At 48.3% G+C, this 20,344-nt stretch overlaps 2 protein-coding genes and 1 non-coding gene across 3 annotated transcripts; 2 read left to right on the forward strand and 1 right to left on the reverse strand.

Annotated features, from left to right (window-relative positions):
• Positions 1 to 2,692: 2,692 nt before the first annotated feature.
• Positions 2,693 to 4,760, reverse strand: DNAJC30 (DnaJ heat shock protein family (Hsp40) member C30). Its single transcript, XM_066274544.1, has one exon. It carries the CDS (start codon positions 4,724 to 4,726, stop codon positions 4,049 to 4,051), a length of 678 nt encoding a protein of 225 aa, XP_066130641.1. The 5' UTR covers positions 4,727 to 4,760; the 3' UTR covers positions 2,693 to 4,048.
• Positions 4,761 to 4,847: 87 nt separating this feature from the next.
• On the forward strand, positions 4,848 to 19,855 carry BUD23 (BUD23 rRNA methyltransferase and ribosome maturation factor). The gene is made up of 12 exons (XM_066274543.1): positions 4,848 to 4,982; positions 5,073 to 5,110; positions 6,551 to 6,646; positions 6,721 to 6,803; positions 6,903 to 6,999; positions 12,100 to 12,196; positions 13,376 to 13,426; positions 14,642 to 14,727; positions 14,913 to 14,958; positions 15,122 to 15,180; positions 19,287 to 19,376; positions 19,527 to 19,855. The coding sequence occupies exons 1-12, from the start codon at positions 4,935 to 4,937 to the stop codon at positions 19,579 to 19,581; spliced, it is 846 nt and encodes a 281-aa protein (XP_066130640.1). The 5' UTR covers positions 4,848 to 4,934; the 3' UTR covers positions 19,582 to 19,855.
• On the forward strand, positions 18,743 to 18,873 carry LOC136336710 (small Cajal body-specific RNA 20). Its single transcript, XR_010731537.1, has one exon. It is a non-coding gene; the product is annotated as a small Cajal body-specific RNA 20 (non-coding RNA).
• Positions 19,856 to 20,344: the final 489 nt, after the last annotated feature.

Here is a 20,344-nt window from a genome sequence, read left to right on the forward strand (position 1 = left end):
CTCATGATACATGGTGAGGATGAACTGTCTGCACTGGCTTCTTAGGAATGAGCACACTGAGTGTTCTCAGCACGTGCAAGTTCATGAGGTCCAAACTCAGGTTCTACTATCGTCCTAACGCACTAACAGAAGTACCCTGAGCTGCTCTGCACAAACCCTATGGCTGCTAGGGCTACAAGCTGGGCCTGCGAGCAGGCAAGGCAGGCCTTTTCCTATGATCCTAACCATAGGCAGGTGGCAGTGTGTGATCTCATCACAGGGCCGAGGAGCTGAGAGGAGGCAAACGCCGGGAGAAAGACCACTTTTCTAGTGCACTGAATTCAAGAGAGTGAAGAAGTATCACCACTTACCAGTTGTCCCTTCTCTTAGCCTCTCTTCATGAGACCTGGTGACCTCCAGGAAGCCCAAAGGTCCAAGACATAGCCTCCCTCCCCTCAGCATTTTCCCAAAAACGACTGTGGTGGCCACTCATCTGTACTGCACCCTTTGTGTCTCAGTCTCAGGCTGTGGCTGTAAGGACACACATATATATTATACATGTGAAAATGTATGTATACACACATACACAAAGTCAGTGACCAAATGGACAGCTCATTGGCCTAAGGTAGGCTATTCTTACTTGTTTTCACTCATGCTGGAACCATTCTAGTGAGTAAGGTACATTCTGTGAACAAAATGCCAGAACCTCAGAAGGAAGCAAGAAAACCTACTCCCTCAGCTCTGGGATGGGTAAAGGACTTCACCCAGCAATAAATAAAGAGCAAGAGAGGGAAAAGCAGTTTGGTTCAGGAGAAATAAAGTTGTGATCCAGTCTAAACACAATATCACAATTGCCTAGAGACATGCACACCTTTGACCCTGTCTTGTTGTCTGAGTGTCCCCATTTAGGACCTGTGTGTGCTGCTCACTCAGCCTTGCTCTATACTTGCAACCCCATTCCCACCACAGTAAGCACAGCCTGGGACAGGCTAGGCCCCTCTTGTCCATCTCCTGTAGAAAAGAGACCAAAGTTGAGCATGTCTGAGCCTTCCTCCACTATCAGGAATTGAAGAACAGCCCCTAAAAGGCAGAACTAATGTCCATAGCGTAGTTCAGGCTCTCCTCCCCAGAGTAAGAAGAGAGAAATGTTACCATGGGGACAAGTTAACACTTCGGTGAGGGAGGGGCGTCTCTCTCACATCTCCCCTTCCATGAAAAGCCCATATTATTCAGTTTAGGGAGGGTAGGGAGCAGGGTCTCTCAAGTTCACTGGAGTAAAAAACCCTGAGGCAAGCAGAATGGTACTATATGGGTACTCTACTAGTTCTAGGCCTAAAAGGGAGCTGAGTTAGATGGTTAATAAATTTTACTGACTACTCTGCGTGAAATATTCTGGTATGTTCCAGAAGTTTCACATAGTCTGGACCCCCCACCCCACCTGAAACCTTCAGGAACTTTCTATTTCCATGTTCTGGGGGCCTCAGGAAATGTTGTGATCTTCACAGAAAGAAAACAAACTTGAAAGGTCTATATCAAGGAGCGCCTGCAAAAGGCCCCCGCTATTACAGACCACCAGTGCTTTCACATCCAAGACCCAGAAGAACTCCAACTTTTGATAGAAACTTTGATAAAATCTTGCCCCACCTGACCTGTGGTAGCACAGTGGATAGAGCATTAACATTCACCAGTTTGAAACCCTGGGCTTGCCTGGACAAGGCACAAGCAAATGCTTCTCATTCCCTCTCTCTTTTCCGCTCTCTCTAAAATCAATAAATAAAATCTAAAAAAAAAAATCTTGCCCCAAGGATACTCTGTTATGGTCCAACTCCTCCTCTGTGAGAATCACTAGTTTCTGTACATTTTACTAAGCTTCACTTCCTATAGTTTATGTTTCAAAAAGAACAGACTCTTGCCTGACCTGTAGTGGTGCAGTGGATAAAAGCGTTGACCTGGAATGCTGAGGTCGCTGGTTCAAAACCCTGGGCTTGCCTGGTCAAGGCACATAGAGGAGTTGATGCTTCCTGCTCCTCCCCACTTCTCTCTCTCTCTTTCTCTAAAAATGAATAAAAATCTAAAAAAAAAAAGAGAGAAACAAACTCTCTTGTTTTTCAAATATGAATCATAATAACACTAAATGTTCTTTTTCAGACGAGATCGGGAGCGTTCAGGGTGTTATGGCTGTAGACAATGTTCTTTTTTTTTTTTTTTTTTAATTTTATTTATTTATTTTTTACAGAGACAGAGAGTGAGTCAGAGAGAGGGATAGACAGGGACAAACAGACAGGAACGGAGAGAGATGAGAAGCATCAATCATTAGTTTTTCATTGCGTGTTGCAACACCTTAGTTGTTCATTGATTGCTTTCTCACATGTGCCTTGACCGTGGGCCTTCAGCAACCCCTTGCTGGAGCCAGCGACCTTGGGTCCAAGCTGGTGAGCCTCGCTCAAACCAGATGAGCCTGCACTCAAGCTGGAGACCTCGGGGTCTCGAACCTGGGTCCTTCCACATCCCAGTCCGATGCTCTATCCACTGCGCCACCACCAGGTCAGGCGACAATGTTCTTTTTCAAAGTACATATGCCCCACCCCCTGGTTCAGCCTGCCTGAACCAGAGTGTGCTCAAATCTTGACTACTTAAGTGTCTGGTAACTGCAAAGTCATGATTAAGGACTTGTACCTGACCTTTATGGCTAGAGAGAGTCAGAGAGGCCAAGTTGAAATGGTTATGGGTTTATCCCAATTTATACAATTATTCCAGGTAAGAGTGTGAAATCAGGAACTGGTGTTAATATACCAAAGCACCTCTGGTTTTGTTTAGACTCTCGAGTTAGGCCAGTACCCTTGTGGTAGATCTCTTGCGACAGATTCCGGTTTTCCTATTCCACAGCTTTAAACTCAGCCCCAGGGCATAAACATCAGCACTGACAATCGCACAGCCTCGCACTCCCTATGTGCAGTGACTCCTGGTTAAGAAACCTAACTACTACCACTCTAGCCAAGAGAGACTGACCAACTGCTTAGTACAAATTAGAAACAAACAAAAAAGCCTCAGGCAGTTCTGAACAAGGGACTGAGTTTCCTGATACTCAGTACTTCAGTAGTCCCACCAACTCCAAACTCTCAAAATTCCCCACGGCTGCGTCTCCAGGCCTTGGCTTGTAGAGCCCGCAGTAAGCACTGCAAGCTGGGCAGGATGGGCCACAATCAGAGGAGCTCTACTTCTGGAGGGGATAGGCTGCAGTGTCAGTGACAGGGCTAGCTGGTCAAGGGATGACCAGGCGACAGGTACACTGTCTCAAGGATAAACTTGACTCTACTAGCCTGTTTTAACCACTGAGCCCATTAGAACTACAGATAATAAAGTATGACAGACCTCAAGAGAGCAAATGATTCGCTCTCTGCTGTCATGCCCACAAAGTAACTTCACCAAGGTCATTCGTTAGGTAAGTATGGGCACAGGACACTCATTCCTTAGGCTCAACGCCCTTGTTTTCCCACTCTTTCATGCCACCAACAGAAGGGGGAGTGGGGTTTGGGCTGACCACAGAATAGTAAGGTTTCCACATATCACATTTTTAGCCTCCATCAGGGCTCACCTGCGGCTTGGGGAACTCACAGAAAGACAAGGTTGTACAACCCCAGAATTTTTCTTTTGGCAGCCAACAATTGGTCACATTGCACGTTTCAAGGTTACAGAGCCCCACCCAGTACAAACATGGGGCAGGAGCAGACAATTCTTGCTCAGAGCTTCACAATAAAGCCAGAGCAAGTGTTCCAGAAGCTGACATCAGGAGGCAACCTCTGGAAGCACGCACCCAAGGGACTCCAGACAACCCTTCACTCTGGGGCCTTCGGGGCTCTTCACTTGAGGTCCTCCTTCTCGGGCATCAGAAAGCCTTTTCTGGACCGCAGAGGGAGGGATGTGCAGTTCAAACGGCTAAGGTGGGCGGGTGGGGAAGCGGAGGAGGAAAGCGGTTTCTTCGGACCCCAGCAGAGGTAGACTATGGAAGGCGAAGGGTTCAAATCAGGAAAGGCCATTTTCTGGGGTCTGCCCTCTTTCCTTTCTCCGGTTAAAAACGAAAGCCCATGATGATGAAGATTATGAGGAGAAGGAAGATTAAAGCTGTGTCTCGGGTCTCGTCCCAGCGGAAGCCCTTCTTAGCCCGATCCTCCTGCTGCTTGCGAAGGGCCTCACGCCGGGCCCTCAGGCGGCGTTCGCGCTCCAGCTGTTCTCCGTAGTGCGCCTGGTAGAAGGCGTCAAAGTTGAACATAGTGCGGTTGGCGCCCGTCGCGGCCTGACCACGGTCGTGGGGCCGAGCGGCGGGCGGCGGGGTGCGAGGTGCGGAGTCCGCTGAGGGAGTCTGGGAGGGCTGGACGCCAGGTCCGCGCAGGTCCACATCGCTGAGCAGGCCCCGGTCATACTTGCGGCGCAGGGTGGCACTGCCCAGCACCACGTATGCCTGGGAGATACGCGTAAAGCGCTCGGCAGCCTCGGCGCTCCCGGAGTTGCGGTCCGGGTGGTAGAGGAAGCTTTGCCGGTAGTAGGCGGCCTTGATTTGCGCCTGCGTGGCCGTGGAGGGGACGCCGAGCAGCTCATACAGCGCGGTGCGCGAGTACGGGCCGTCGCCCCGAGAATAAGTCCTCGCTTCTAGGCCCAGGGATGATATTCGGTTTTGTAGAGGCCCCCGAGTCTGCCATAACCTCCACAGTAGCAGCCGCGGCAACCTCAAATCGTGCTTGGCAGCCATCTTGAATGGGCCTGGCGGGCGGTGCTAAGATTAACTGGCCAATGGAAGACTTACATTGTTCTCGGCGCGTTGGCTCTTTACCCAATCGGGTTAAAAAGAAGGCGGTAAGAAGAATGGAGCATGCGTATACCAGGCGGGCGCGGCACCGATGCTATAAATGCCGGACTCCGGGAGACGCCGGCAACATTAGTCCAGGTGAGGCGACGTTATGGCGTGTAACCGACGCAGACCGGAGCACAGCGGACCTCCAGAACTGGTAAGTGCTGTGGTCCTGCGGCACCCCTTCGTCATATAGGCCCTCCGCATCTTGATTTTCCCCCTTACCCTCTGTTTCTCTTTCTCGCAGTTTTACAACAAGAATGAAGCCCGGAAATACATGCGCAAGTAAGGGAGGTGGAGCTGGTTATTTGGATGGCGTCGGGGGTCGGGAACCGGCAAGTTGCCCTGATCTGGGGCATTGCTTGGAAAGCACACAGAATTGGGGGGGGGGATAGGAGGAAGGGACCAGGGTCGATCCCATTTTTTATACTGGCAAAGTCAACTTTAGTTAAATCTCTGGACCATCTGGGCCTCAGTATGGCGTTAATACGGGAGTGACCATACTTTTCTTTGAAGACGTTGTTGTGACAGCTTGTTTTAAGCATGTGGTAAAATAGGCAGGAGGCGGTGGATACGTCCAAGGGGTTAGTGCTGTTGGGGGAAAGGAAACTATTTGTAGAACGTGTATTGTGTGCCCCTATTTGTGTTCCTCACTAAGTCCTCTTGGCAGCTGTTGCTGTAGTATCTGAAGTTCATAGAGGGTAGGTGTGTCTTTCTTTTCTTCTTTTTTTTTTTTTTGGTATTTTTCTAAAGCTAGAAACAGGGAGAGACAGACAGACTCCCGCATGCGCCCAACCGGGATCCACTCGGCAAGTCCACCAGGGGGCGACGCTCTGCCCACCAGGGGGCGTCGCTCTGTTGCAACCAGAGCCACTCTAGCGCCTGGGGCAGAGGCCAAGGAGCCATCCCCAGCGCCCCGGCCATCTTTGCTCCAATGGAGCCTGGGCTGCGGGAGGGGAAGAGAGAGACAGAGAGGAAGGAGAGGGGGAGGGGTGGGGAAGCAGATGGGCGCTTCTCCTGTGTGCCCTGGCCGGGAATCGAACCCGGGACTTCTGCACGCCAGGCCGATGCTCTACCACTGAGCCAACCAGCCAGGGCCAGTAGCTGTTTCTATAGCTATTCATCAATCACCTTTTGAAACGTGTCTAATCTGGATTACTTAGAATGAAAAAAATGAAGTATTTCATTCATCACTTTTTGTGTTGATTATGTATTAAAATAACTTGAACATATTGGGTTCAGTAAAATACTGGGTTAAGTAAAATATATTTTTAGATGCATTGGATTTGGTTAACTATTCCAGTTAATTTTGCATATTTAATTTCATCTTAGCTGTGGCATTATATTTCTCATGGGTCCTGCTAGATTTTTGTTGTGCATTGTTGATCCTCATATCTGAGAGTAACTATGGTGTGTAATTCTTCCAGAAAACATGTTCTTAAGTAATACAGCATCAAAGCGTGATAGATTTGAAAATACCCAATGGTTGGTCATCAGTTAAGTGATTATTAACATTGCATCAGGTACGGTTATAATTTACGTCACAACAAAATAACATGTCACTGTGTTATATGGACATTTGGGGGTCACTTTTAAATAATTGCTGTTGAGTCTGTTGACCAAAGATGAGTACCTATTCTTTTTTCTCATTTTTTCGCTTTTTTTTGGTCAGGGTGCAGTTTTAGCCCAGAACTTGACTACTCACTTGTTTTTCTGCCTTCCTAGCTCTAGGATAATTGATGTTCAGACTAAGATGGCTGGGCGAGCGTTGGAGCTCCTTGATCTGCCTGAGGAAAAGCCCTGTTACCTGTTGGATATTGGGTGAGATCCTGGGACCCAGTCACATTGTCCAGATTGTGGGGCATCTATGTTTCTTACGATGTTGTATCTTCCAGTTGTGGGACTGGGCTGAGTGGAGATTATCTCACGGATGAGGGGCACTATTGGGTGGGCATCGACATCAGCCCTGACATGCTCGGTAAGTATGTTCTGTTTAGCACTGGGGTGGACTACCCTCATGAATATGGAGCAGCTATGCACATTGACTGTTTCTCTCAATTACTCTTCTCTGATATAGATGCGGCCTTGGACCGAGAAACACAAGGAGACCTGCTTTTGGGAGACATGGGTCAGGGCATCCCCTTCAAACCAGGCTCCTTTGATGGTTGTATTAGGTAAAAGTCATCATGTTTTGCTTTGAGTCCTGCAGGTCAGTGCTTCCCATACCTGCATCAGAGTCCCATAGGATACCTAAAAATAGATATTCCATGGGCTTTTTAGATTAATAAGGTCAGGCCCAAAAGTATGTTTGTGTGTGTGTGTGTGTGTGTGTGTGTGTGTTTTGTATTTCAAAATTATCTACTCCTGTGATCTTGTGCTGCCAGATTCAGCCACCACTGGTATAGATGCTCTGTCCACTTTGAGTGTGTAGTAGGGCAGGGGTGGTCTTCTGAACAACAAGGAGCCATTTTGTGGGCCTCAGGAGCCATCTTGTTGCCTTCTTGAAGAACTCTGTAGTGGAGAGTGTTCTAGACTGCTCCAGTTTCTTCAGCAGCTTAGGAATCCTTTCTTGAGCGTCAGTCAAGCTCTGAGCATGTACATGGTACTTTATTTATTGGTATTTCTCTGAAGCTGGAAACGGGGAGAGACAGTCAGACAGACTCCCGTATGTGTCCGACGGGGATCCACCCGGCACGCCCACCAGGGGGCGACCCTCTGCCCACCAGGGGGCGTCGGGACCAGAGCCACTCTAGTGCCTGGGGCAGAGGCCAAGGAGCCATCCCCAGGGCCCGGGCCATCTTTTTTTTTTTTTTTTTTAATTTTTTTCCCCTTTTTTGCATTTTTCTGAAGCTGGAAACGGGGAGAGACAGACAGACTCCCGCATGTGCCCGACTGGGATCCACCCGGCACACCCACCAGGGGCGGAGCTCTGCCCACCAGGGGGCAATGCTCTGCCCCTCCGGGGCATCGCCCTGCCGCGACCAGAGCCACTCTAGCGCCTGGGGCAGAGGTCAAGGAGCCATCCCCAGCGCCCGGGCCATCCTTGCTCCAATGGAGCCTCGGCTGCGGGAGGGGAAGAGAGAGACAGAGAGGAAGGGGGGGGTGGAGAAGCAAATGGGCGCTTCCCCTATGTGCCCTGGCCGGAATCGAACCCGGGTCTCCCGCACTCCAGGCTGACGCTCCACCGCTGAGCCAACCGGCCAGGGCGCCTGGGCCATCTTTGCTCCAATGGAGTCTCGGCTGCGGGAGGGGAAGAGAGAGACAGAGAGGAAGGAGAGGGGGAGGGGTGAAGAAGTAGATGGGCGCTTCTCCTGTGTGCCCTGGCCGGGAATCAACTTCCGCACACCGGGCCGACGCGCTACCACTGAGCCAACCGGCCAGGGCCTATTTTTTTTTAAATTTTTTTAGAGAGGAGAGGGAGAGATAGAGAGAGAGAGAGGAGAGACAGAGAGAGAAGGTGGGGAGGAGCTGGAAAGCATCAACTCCCATATGTGCCTTGACCAGGCAAGCCCAGGGTTTCGAACCGGCGACCTCAGCATTTCCAAGTTGACGCTTTATCCACTGCACCACCACAGGTCAGGCTGTACATGGTACTTTAATAGGTCTTAGACCATTGAAGTTACTGTTGAAAACATAAAGTTGTTCTTTGTTTTCTATGTAAGTTCTGTATTTGGTAGAGTGTTTTGTTGGTGGAGTGGAGGTAGGGAATAGGAGAGGAAGTCATAGTTTAATCATTGTCTGGGAGGGACCTTCTGTGATCCTAATGTTGAGCAGTAGGGATCTGGGTGAGTAAAAATTTGGATTTCCCTTTTTTTTTTTTTTTTTTTTAACATAGACAGAGTCAGAGAGAGGGATAGATAAGGACAGACAGGAAGCAGGAAGGGAGAGAGATGAGAAGCATCAATTCTTCCTTGTGGCCCTTTAGTCTCCTTAGTTGTTCATTGATTGCTTTCTCATATGTGCCTTGACCGTGGGGCTACAGCAGACCGAGTAACCTCTTGCTCAAGCCAGCGACCTTGGGTCCAAGCTAGTGAGCTTTGCTCAAACCAGATGAGCCCGCGCTCAAGCTGGTGAGCTTGGGGTCTTGAACCTGGGTCCTCCACATCCCAATCTGATGCTCTATCCCCTGCACCATTGCCTTGTCAGACTGGATTTCCTTCTAGGGTAAGCTTACATCTGGGAACAAGATTGGGGAAAAAGACATTTCAAGGATAGCTGTTGCTTTTTAGTAATGATTGGGTGAGATGTTCTAAGTTGTAGAAAACCAAACGCCAATGTTATGATCTGTATGATTTAATTATAAGTAGTCATTTCTAGTTTTTTTTCTAACATTTGGGTTAGTTTCTGTTATTTTTATTAGTGTAAGTACTTGATTCTTTTTTTTTTCTTCTTTTTTTTTTTACAGAGACAGAGAGAGAGTCAGAGAGAGGGATAGATAGGGACAGACAGACAGGAAGGGAGAGAGATGAGAAGCATCAATTATCAGTTTTTTGTTGTGACACCTTAGTTGTTCATTGATTGCTTTCTCATATGTGCCTTGATCGTGGGCCTTCAGCAGACCAAGTAACCCCTTGCTTTAAGCCAGTGGCCTTGGGTCCAAGCTGGTGAGCTTTGCTCAAACCAGGTGATCCCACGCTCAAGCTGGCAACCTCGGTGTCTTGAACCTGGGTCCTCTGCATCCCAGTCCGACGCTTTATCCACTGCGCCACCGCCTGGTCAGGCTTTAGTTGTTTTTTTTAATTTAGTGAGAGGAGGGGAGGCAGAGACTGACTCCCACATGCACCCCACTGCGATCCACCTGGCAAGCCCAATAGAGGGCGATGCTCTGCTCATCTGGGGCCCTTACTCTGTCGCAACTGGAGCCATTTTTTAGTGCCTGAGGCAGAAGCTATGGAGCCATCCTCAGTTCCCAGGGCCAACTCGCTCTAATTGAGCCATGGCTGTGGGAGGGGAGGAGAGGAGAGAGAGAAGCAAGAGATGCTTCTCCTGTGTGCCCTGACTGAGAATTGAACCCGGAACTTCCACACTCTACCACTGAGCCAAACAGCCAGGGCCCATTTCTAGTGTGTTTTTAAGAGGCGAGATGGTATACCATACTTTCCTTTTTGTAATATTTACTATATGTAAGACATTGTACAGGGTGCTCTGGAGTTTGGAAATAAAATATAGTGCCTGTTTTTAAAACTCTTCATGTCCCTGGTCAATTGGCTCAATGGTAGAGCGTTGGCCTGGCACATGCAAGTCCTGGGTTCAATTCCCAGTTAGGGCACACAGGAGAAGCACCTCTGCTTTTTCACCCCTCCTCCTTCCCTTCCTCCTCTCTCTTTCCCTCCCTCTCCCACAGCCATGGTTCATTTAAACAAGTTGGCTCCAGGTGCTGAGGATGGCACCATGGCCTTGTCTCAGGTGCTAAAATAGCTCAGTTGCAACAGCCCCAGATGGGCAGAGCATTGCCACTTAGTGGGCTTGCCAGGTGGATCCTGGTTGGGGCACATGTGGGAGTCTGTCTCTCTGTTTCCCCACCTCTCACTTTCTTAAAAGAAAAAATTCATCATGGTTAATTAATTAACAAAGATCAGGTTAAACATAAGCTGAGTGTGTGGTGTACACTAGGGAATCATGGGACCACCAGAGGTGTGAAGGAAGCAAGAGAGCACAGGAAAGTTGAAAAATGAGAGGCTGGGCCCTTGAAGCTGGGAGGAATTTGGATAGTTAAGGAGAGGGTTTCTAAGTAAAGGAATAGTGTGAGCATAGGTACAAAAGTGGGTGGGGAAAGGAGAGATGTCATAGAAATTGAGATTGTAGGGAGTGACAATATCAGATCTCTGTGTGTATATGTGTGTGTTTTTTTTAATTTTGAAATTTATTTATTCATTTTAGAGAGGAGAGGGAGAGACAGAGAGAGAAGGGGGGGAGGAGCTGGAAGCATCAACTCCCATATGTGCCTTGACCAGGCAAGCCCAGGGTTTCGAACCGGCAACCTCAGCACTTCCAGGTCGATGCTTTATCCCACTGCGCCACCACAGGTTAGGCCTGTGTGGTTTTTTTTTAAGAGGCGAGGGGAGGGAGAGAGATGAGAAGCATGAACTTGTAGTTGCGTCGCTTTAGTTGTTAACTAATTGCTTCTCCTGACCAGGGTGGGGGGGCAAGGGGCTCCAGCCAAGTTAGTGACCTTGTGATCATGTTGATGAGCCTGCTCTCAAGGCTGTGACATTGGGGTTTCAAATCTGGGACCTCCGCGTCCAGTCAGGCTCAGATCTGTGTTTTAGGAAAATTAATATAGGAGAAGAAGACAGGAGAGATGGGTTGTTGCAACAGTAGACATGATAAGTGCTAACCTAGGAGAGGGGTGGGGGAAAGTAAAAGCTTGGAGAGGCAGTGGGACAAATCAGGGTTTGGGGTTCTGTGGTTGGGTGGGTGTTCATAGCACTGAGGAAGGGAATGCCAAAAAGGACATAGTAGCTGCTTAAAATTTTAAATCTGAGGATTATTGAGACAACAGGTATAGTTGAAGGAACTGATTTTGGAATAGACTGTGAATGGCTTTGTAAGTACTATAAAACATGTTTCCTGTGACTTAGAGCAAGAGAATGTAAAGGGGGAGGTGGTAAGAGCCTTGATATGGTGAATAATTTTGAACTTGAGATGCACGTAGAAAAATGTTGAGAAAATATTTCTTTGAACTGACTGCAAGGAGGTTAATGCTGATCTTCCGTATACCCTGTTAGGTCCAGTGTTGTAGAATAGTGACCTAGAGTTGACCTGCACATGCCAAGAAAGGGAGTGGGCAGGAGGGTTTTACCTGGACATCAATGATGTGTGGTGTATGAGTCTGGAAGAGGCAGGGGTGAGCCATGTGTGCTGGTCACTTTCCTGACTAGGTCCCTTCTCGTTCTTTTTTTTTACAGGAACAGAGAGAGAGTCAGAGAGAGGGATAGATAGGGACAGACAGACAGGAATGGACAGAGATGAGAAGCATCAATCATTCATTTTTCATTGGGACTCCTTAGTTGTTCATTGATTGCTTTCTCATATGTGCCTTGACCGTGGCCTTCAGAGACCGAGTAACTCCTTGCTCGAACCAGTGACCTTGGGTCCAAGTTGGTGAGCTTTTTTTTGCTCAAGCCAGATGAGCCCGTGCTCAAGCTGGTGACCTCGGGGTTTCGAACCTGGGTCCTTCTGCATCCCAGACGCTCTATCCACTGCACCATGGACTTGTCAGGCCCTTCTCGTATATTTCTTTTTCTTTCTTTTTTTTTTTTTTTTTTTTTTAGCATTTCTGCTGTGCAGTGGCTTTGTAACGCTAACAAGAAGTCTGACATCCCTGCCAAACGCCTGTACCGCTTTTTTTCTTCTCTTTATTCTGTGCTGGTGAGTATAAGATCTCCCCATGTGAGCTGGCTGCCTATCCCTTCCTTGCCCTGCAGGTAGAGTGATGAAGTTAAGGGGTCCCATGGCAGGGCTGTTTGGGTGGGACTGCTTAGGGTGGCAGAACCTATTGTGAACCTCAGCCTAAACAGAAAGTTAAGTGGGCTGGCACTCCTTAATGAAATGCAAAAGATGCTGATGTCAAAATCTGTGACTGATTACCATTCCTGTGTCCATGTGCTGAATTTTAATCAGTAGTTGGTTTGGGGACATAGACTCCAGAGTGAGGACAGGGACATCATGTCCAGGATACACAGAGCATACCTCCAGAGCATCCACATCCTCTGACTCCTACCCCTTCCTCCTCCCACTGCTGATGCTCAGCTGGAGACTTGGATTTCAGGGGTCCCCAAACTTTTTACACAGGGGGCCAGTTCACTGTCCCTCAGACCATTAGGGGGCCGCCACATACAGTGCTCCTCTCACTGACCACTAGTAAAAGAGGTGCCTCTTTCCGGAAGTGCGGCGGGAGCTGTATAAATGGTTTCAGGGGGCCACATGCGGCCCGCGGGCTGTAGTTTGGGGATGCCTGGATTAGATGATAGTTTGAGATTCCAAGTCCTAAAAATGAGTTCTTTTACTTTTTTGAAGGATTCAGGTGTTTCTTGGTCTCCTTAGTCTCCTCCACCTCACCTAGGATGGGTTGTTTCTGCAGATGGCTGCCTGGTCTTTTGCATTCCATGGTTTCTCTCCTGTTCATGCACTAATGTTAATCCTGAAGTTCTGAGGGCCTTTGTGTTTGCCTCTCTGCTGAGATGCTCTTTCTCATGTCTTTGAATGACCAGCTTCCCACTATACAGGGCTTTGCTTGAGTGTTTCTCCAGGAGAGGCCTTCCTTGAACCAAAAATAAACTTAAGTTTTTTTGTCACTTACCATCCTTTTGTCCTAATTTACTTTTCTTTTTGGCTCTTAATCTCTACTGTAAATTAGCTGCCCCCTCTGCTAAAATGTGAACTCCAAAAGTTCAGAGGCCCTTTTGTTCATGGCTGTATGCCCAGCCCTAAAAACAATGCCTTGCACATAATGGGAACTCAAATGTCAGTGAATAAGGAAGGGAGGAGTGTCTGGGTTCTGACGCCATAGGAGGTTTGTAAGATAGTGAATGTTTCTGTTTCTTGTAGGTCCGTGGAGCCCGAGCTGTTCTGCAGCTGTACCCTGAGAACTCGGAGCAGGTGAGCCTCTTGGCTTCTAGAGGTGCAGGGAAGGAGGGAGGGTCCAGAACAGGTAAACTGCCCTTGCCCTGTTCCTCACTCACCTTCCTGTCATTGAGGAGTGACAGAAGAACCTTAGGCTGGTTGGTGGGAAAAGAGTGGTCTTTATCGTCCTCTTGTTGGCTGTTAATTTCCTGAGATTTGAATGGGTCGATGGGTCCCTGGGCTAGAAAGTAAGAATTGTACTGTAATTCCCTTGAGAGAAGTGTATGCCATGGCTGGTTCTAGCCTGCACTTCCTCTGTGTGGCTTTTGGGAACTCAGAATTGGGAACAGTCTAATGAAGACCTTTTGTCTGACCTGTGGTGGTGCAGTAGATCTAGTGTTGACCTAGAATGCTGAGGTCGCTGGTTCGAAACCCTGGGCTTGCTCGGTACAGGCACATATTAAAAGCAATCAATGAACAACTAAAGTGAAGCAATTATGAGTTGATACTTCTCCCTCCCTCTCTCCACGCTCTCTAAAAATAAATAAAAAAAAAAAAATTATTTTGAGAAAGCGAAGGATAGAAAAGGACAGACAGGAAAGGAGAGAGATGAGAAGCATCAATTCTTCGTTATGGCGCCTTAGTTGTTCATTGATTGCTTTCTCATTCTCATGTGTGCCTTGACCGGGGGGGGGTGTGTGTGTGTGTGTGTGTGTGCTCCAGCAGAGCAAGTGCCTCCTTGCTCAAGCCAGCGACCATGGGATCACATCTATGATCCCATGCTTAAACCGGTGACCCTGTGCTCAAGCTGGTGACCTCGGGGTTTTGTTCCTGGGTCCTCTGTTTCCCAGGCCAACACTTTATCCACTGCACTACCACCTGATCAGGCAATAAATAAAATCTTTATTTAAAAAAAAAAAAGATGAGCCTGACCTGTGGTGGTGCAGTGGATAAAGGGTCAACCTGGAAACGCTGAGGTTGCTGGTTCAAAACCCTGGGCTTGCCTGGTCAAGGCACATATGGGAGTTGATGCTTTCTGCTCCTCCCCCCCCTTCTCTCTCTCTCTCTCTCCTCTCTATAATGAATAAATAAAGTCTTTTTAAAAAAAAAAAAAAAAAAAAAAAAAAAAAAAGATGACCTTTAGTTTTCCCAGGCAAAGTCCATAGTGGAACCCGATTGGCTTAAGGGGAGAGGGGAAAAGCATGTGCTCCCTCAGCTTCTCTTTGTGACTCACCGATGTTCTGTCCTCAGTTGGAGCTGATTACAACCCAGGCTATCAAGGCTGGCTTCACTGGTGGAGTGGTGGTGGACTATCCCAACAGTGCCAAAGCAAAGAAGTGAGTGCTGGGGCCACTGGTGCCCGTGCTGCTGGATAGAGGTTGGTGGTGGAATCAGAGTAGTGCTGGGTTGGGTCCCTGAGGCACAGGCAGGAGGCCCCTGACCTGTTTATGGAAGGGAAGGTGAGGACTTGTCTTGTCCTACAAGGCTTTTTGAAAAAGTCCTTGTACTTTTCTTGTTTCAGGTTCTACCTCTGTTTGTTTTCTGGACCATCGACCTTCCTGCCAGAGGTGAGGGAGCCTGAGTTTTCAGGCCCATGTCTTTTGGGTTCCCTTTTGTGAGGCTGGGCCTAGTACATGTTGGGAGGGCTTACGCCTGGTGAGTGCCCAGGCTGGGGTAGGGCAGATGGGTTAAGAGAGCGCCAGGGTGATCTAAGCAATTTGGTTCCTACAGGGCCTGAACGAAATTGAGGATGAAGAGGAGCCCAGGGAATCCACATTCACAAAAGAGAGGTAAAGTGAACTGTAGGTGAACCTGCTTAAGGTTCAGGGAGTTACTGCCACTAGATTTATTAGACATGGCAGAAGGTGGCAAGAGCATTTCTCTATGCGTGCACCAGGTCCCAAGCTCAGATGTGGCAAGGATATCAAGGTGGTAACAGAACCAGGGAACCCCTTGGGCCTGTGCCTGCTGTGGGCATCCTTGCAGCTTTACTGTCTGTGTTACCTCTCACCACGCCTGGCAGGCTGTCCCGTCCTTCCCCTAGGCTGCCTCCGCCAACATTCTGGACCCATCCCCTCTTGGCTCTGTGGATCTCCTGTCTTTTGCATCCTTACCTTTACTCTCCTAGGCCATTCCCATCAGCTCACAAACATGCTGCAGTTTCTCATGTCTTCCCAGAGATCCTCCCTTTACCCCTTAACAACTCTTAAGTTACCACCCTATTTATTTGCTTCCCTTTATTTTATATAACTAAACTCCTCCTACTTGCCCCTTCTTGCTTCCTACCCTGCCATTCTCTCAGTCCACTTCTCTGGCTCATGCTTCTGTCTCCTCACTAATTACTCCTGTCAAGGCCACCACCAACCTGTCTTGCCAAATATGTGGTCACTTCTCAGTCTTTTTCCCTACTTTGTCCTTATCTTAACTTCCATGCTCAGTAGGAGCTGACACAGCCCATCACGCACTTAACACTTTTCTCACTTGGCCTCCCACTCACTGTCCTGGTTTTCTCTTAACCTTACTGGTTGTTCTTCTCTGTCCACTGTGCTAGCCCCTCTGGAGCATTCAGGCCCAACCTGGACCCCTTCTCTCTCTGAATTGCCTTAAACACTAACAGCAGGTTCATAACTCAGATTTATATCCTTGGCCTCAATCTCACCTTTGATTTCCAGCCCACTTTCTGAGTATACATACCTGAACTTCCCACAGATGTCTCGAACAAAACAGTTCTTGGTATTCACCCCTAAATCTCCTTCCTCCATTCTTTACCATTCTCAGTCATTCCTGTCTTTCTTACATCTCATATCCAGTCAGTCTTTCATCAAGTCCTGCATCCCTTCCCTCAGTGTATATCCCAGTTCCAGCTCTTTTCCCCCACTCCCACCTGGTCCAAGTCACCACCAGTCTTGCCTGGATTACTGAAACCTGCCTCACTTGTCTCCCTGCTTTGTCTTTGCTTCTTTCCATTTATTTTCTGCGTGGCAGCAAGACTGATCCTTTTTCTTTGTTAAAAAATATTATCCGCTATTTTTCTATTCATTGTCTTCAGTTGAGTTCTCCTTACCTTTATTTTTCTTAACACCTTTAACTGCTCTAAATCCTACTTTTGTTTACATGGTTATTTGTATCCCCAGCTAGAATAAAAACTTTGTGGGTACTGGTATTATATCCCTGATAGCAAGAGTATCTTGTTAATAAAAGGCATTCAATATTTGTTCAATGAATAATTAACTATAAGATAGTGAAGAAGTTATTTCCTAGTTCTGATTGATATGAATGGAAGGTGTTAAGACTTTGAAGACATTTAAGGGAAAAAATGGACAGAGAATTAAATTGAGTTTGGAAGGCCCACTGTTAGTGAAAACCACTATTGTGTTCCTTGTGTCCACCACAGATTTATGTGGTCTGATCCCTTGTCCTTCAGTAGTCATCTCTCTTAGCTTCCTCAACCTATTCGCCATGGGGACTTTGGGGTTCTTCTAGATGTTTTCTGCTCTGAGGCACCCATCACCTGCTCCCAGTGAGTGGTCCCGTCTAGTTCACAAAGGAAGAACAAGTTGTTTAACCCCCTCCATCCATCTTGGGATCCCTCTGGTCTCTTACCCTCACACCGGTGTCCACAGATGACATGTCCTAACTGTGATCTGAGCATCCATTTCTCTATTTTAAAAGGGGGAGTGTCGCCACCCACTTGGGCAGTGTGTTGAGGGTAGAGAGCATGTTTTTACAGGACTTGGTAGTGCTTGGCACAGACCCCATCCCCACCCCCACCCCCGTTCTGTAGGCTCTTACTCTTCCAAACTCAGAGTTGGGGAGAGGAAGGAAAGAAAGAGACTGTTGGCCTGTTGGAATGATTATCAGGCTTTTCCCATTACTATCACTCTAATCCCATTTTGGCCACTTACAAATTTCACCTGTGCATTTTTTAATCCTTGCCATCTGGCCTCCACCTTACCACTCCTAAACCGCTCTTTAAAGGTTCAGTCTAACCGCTGAACCTTTGCCACTGTTGCCCACCTTGTCTGGGCCAGTCACCATGTTCCCCGGCTACTGATACCTCCCCTGATGACTCTTGACCATTGCTGCTCCTGTGGCTCACTTCTTGCCCCTGTTCATTGAGCCCCACAGCTCGCCCTTCCTTAGAGACACACGGGGATTAATCCTTCATCTCCAGACCCCAGTTTGCAGCTGTCTCTTGCTTTGTACCTGGCATGTCACAGTCTTGCATCATAGTTGTGGGCCCTTTTACATGTCTTTTATGAACCACTGACTCTCTACACACTAATATCTAGATCATGTTGTCATTCCTTTGGTTTAAAATGTCACCAATTTTCCACAGCTTACTGAAGGGAAGGCATGCTCCTTGCTGGTGGTGTACACACCTCTATGGACTGGGCTAGCCAAGTGATTGACTTTTTTTTTACAGAGACAGAGAGTGAGTCAGAGAGAGGGATAGACAGGGACAGACAGACAGGAACGGAGAGAGATGAGAAGCATCAATCATTAGTTTTTCATTGCGTGTTGCAACACCTTAGTTGTTCATTGATTGCTTTCTCATATGTGCCTTGACTGCGGGCCTTCAGCAGACCGAGTAACCCCTTGCTGGAGCCAGCAACCTTGGGTTCAAGCTGGTGGGATTTTTGCTCAAACCAGATGAGCCCGCGCTCAAGCTGGTGACCTTGGAGTCTCGAACCTGGGTCCTCTGCATCCTAGTCCGACGCTCTATCCACTGCGCCACCGCCTGGTCAGGCAGTGATTGACTATTTTTAATGTGATTCTGAGTTTTGTTAGGTTAGAATAGAGGAGAAGTAGTAACAGAAAGGATCTGTCATGCAGTCCGGCTTCCACTGGTCCTCTAACGAGGAAGCTTGTGTAGGAGGTGGTGAATTAATCTTCCACAGACCCTTCTTATTCCCATGACCTCAGGCACACAGCACTTGTCTGTTCCCTAACCTTCCCCTTTATTCTATTCTGTGTCCAATTTTCATGTATTGCTTCTTGTCTGGAGTGCTGTCCCCACCGCCTGCCTGTAAAAGTACCAGTTTATCTCCATGGCCCTCTTGTCCCAGACCCTGTGCTTCTCCTTTCCTGTCACTCGCTCAGTTAGCTCCTGGCCTCTCTGCACTTGCTTTGCCTGTGTGGATGAGCTCTGCCACAGCACAGCCCTGGACTCTTCCAGGGCAAGGCTGCTTGGTAACCCTTGTAGAACATCCATGGCTGTACATGCAGGTGCTCAGGAAATGGTGGTCACTCAAATGGCGAGCATCCCTGCTTGGTGTGAGTTATGCCGGAAACTGATCCAGCTGCCAGGTAGGGAAGTGGTTGAAAAGTCCAGGCATTCCCTGTTCTCAGGGCCTCTCTTCCATGGGGCTGTAGGGGTTTCTTTTCTCCTCAGCCAGGGCTCGAGGCCAAGATCAACCTTTGAGGATCATTGTCGGGGCTGCCATGAGCTGGGCAGTCCTGTTTTCCTACCTCAAATATTTGTTTTAGGGAGCCCGTACTTGATGGTGTATGCTGACCTCACAGCCAGACTAGGGCCTGAAGTGGCAGCAGTGGGCATTGGGCCTCTAGCTTTGTGTAGATAACTGCTCTGCTCTTGTGAGCCAATCCTGGCCTAGGTTGCCCCAAAAGTAGTCTTGTCCGCTGCCTGCCCGCCTACCACAAAGATGCCTGTGAGAGAGTGGGGGTTTGCACCTCCTGTCCTACTAAATAAACTGCTTTGACCCCGCTGATGTTACCAGGATGGGGGGGTTGTCCAGAAGTGGACTTACATTGTAGAAGGGGCATCTGAGGCTACCTAACTCAAAGGAAGCTCACTGTTTTTCTCTGCCTGGATTAATTTTGGTGCCAGCCAGCCTGCTTCATCCATCAACTCACAGCTGTGTCTCCTGCACAGGGTCCCATATAGCATTGCAAGGCGCGGGCTGGTGAGGAAGAGCCGGCAGTGGGTGCTGGAGAAGAAGGAGCGCCGCAGACGTCAGGGCAAGTGAGTGCTTGGGCTGGGGAGAGGCTGCTGGGGATAAAGGGACATCGTGGCCACTACTAAAGGCCCACCTACCTTTGAAGGGGTCCCAGAGGTTTGTTGTTCTCTCTTTTGAAACTTTTCTGTTCTTCCCGCCCCTGCATTTCTTCACAGGAAAGTCAGACCTGACACTCAGTACACCGGCCGCAAGCGCAGGTCCCACTTCTGAGCAGTTAGCTGCATCGAATGGGGCAGCTCGGGTCCACACAGTTGGGAGCTGTGCCATCAGCTCAGGCACTTGCCTCTGGAAAGTTTTTTTGTTTGTTTGTTTGTTTGGTTTTTTTAGAGAGAGGGGAGAGAGAGAGAGAGAAAGGGGAGGAGCAGGAAGCATCAACTCCCATATGTGCCTTGACCAGGCAAGCTCAAGGTTTCGAACCGGCAACCTCAGTGTTCCAGGTCGACGCTTTATCCCACTGCGCCACCACAGGTCAGGCAGCCTCTGGAAAGTTTTATATGTTAAAGTGTCTCTTTCATCAGTTGACAAAATAGTGTTTATAAAAAAAGTCCTAAAAATATTTTCTTCATTAAACAGTGTTAAAGCATCTTATTTTGTTCTAAAAGCAATAAACTACTTTCTCTGTAACTGGCATTTTCCAGCTTTGTGATCCTAAACAAATTTAAGTTCCTCTGTTGGTGGAAGCTAGCAATTAATTCTATAGGTATAAATTAGGTTTAAAGAACTGAACATGGAAGTATTCTTTTTAACCTACAAGATGAATCTGGGGTTTATATTAGTAGGCAAAGTTGGGAAGATGGGCAGGATGAAGTGGGTCCATGGTGCCCACTGGCCTGAGGTCTCTGCCCACTCTGGTTTCCCTATGGTCAGAAAGCATTATCCAGCCCAGGAGTCTGGGCTGCCCTTTGGCCCTGAGCTGCACTGGCAGCTGCTGACCAGCCCAGCACTTGGTTTTCTCTGGCCTTCTGTCCAGTCA

Source organism: Saccopteryx bilineata, chromosome 4 (genome assembly GCF_036850765.1).
Source record: "Saccopteryx bilineata isolate mSacBil1 chromosome 4, mSacBil1_pri_phased_curated, whole genome shotgun sequence".
Lineage (NCBI taxonomy): Eukaryota > Metazoa > Chordata > Mammalia > Chiroptera > Emballonuridae > Saccopteryx > Saccopteryx bilineata.

Excerpts from the sequence above, each read along its gene's own strand:
- BUD23 (XM_066274543.1), top strand. The coding sequence starts at position 4,935 with ATGGCGTGTAACCGACGCAGACCGGAGCACAGCGGACCTCCAGAACTG. Across the intron at positions 6,647-6,720 it reads TGTTACCTGTTGGATATTGG|TTGTGGGACTGGGCTGAGTG; the intron begins GTGAGATCCTGG and ends TGTATCTTCCAG. Across the intron at positions 14,728-14,912 it reads AACAGTGCCAAAGCAAAGAA|GTTCTACCTCTGTTTGTTTT; the intron begins GTGAGTGCTGGG and ends TTCTTGTTTCAG.
- DNAJC30 (XM_066274544.1), bottom strand. The coding sequence starts at position 4,726 with ATGGCTGCCAAGCACGATTTGAGGTTGCCGCGGCTGCTACTGTGGAGG.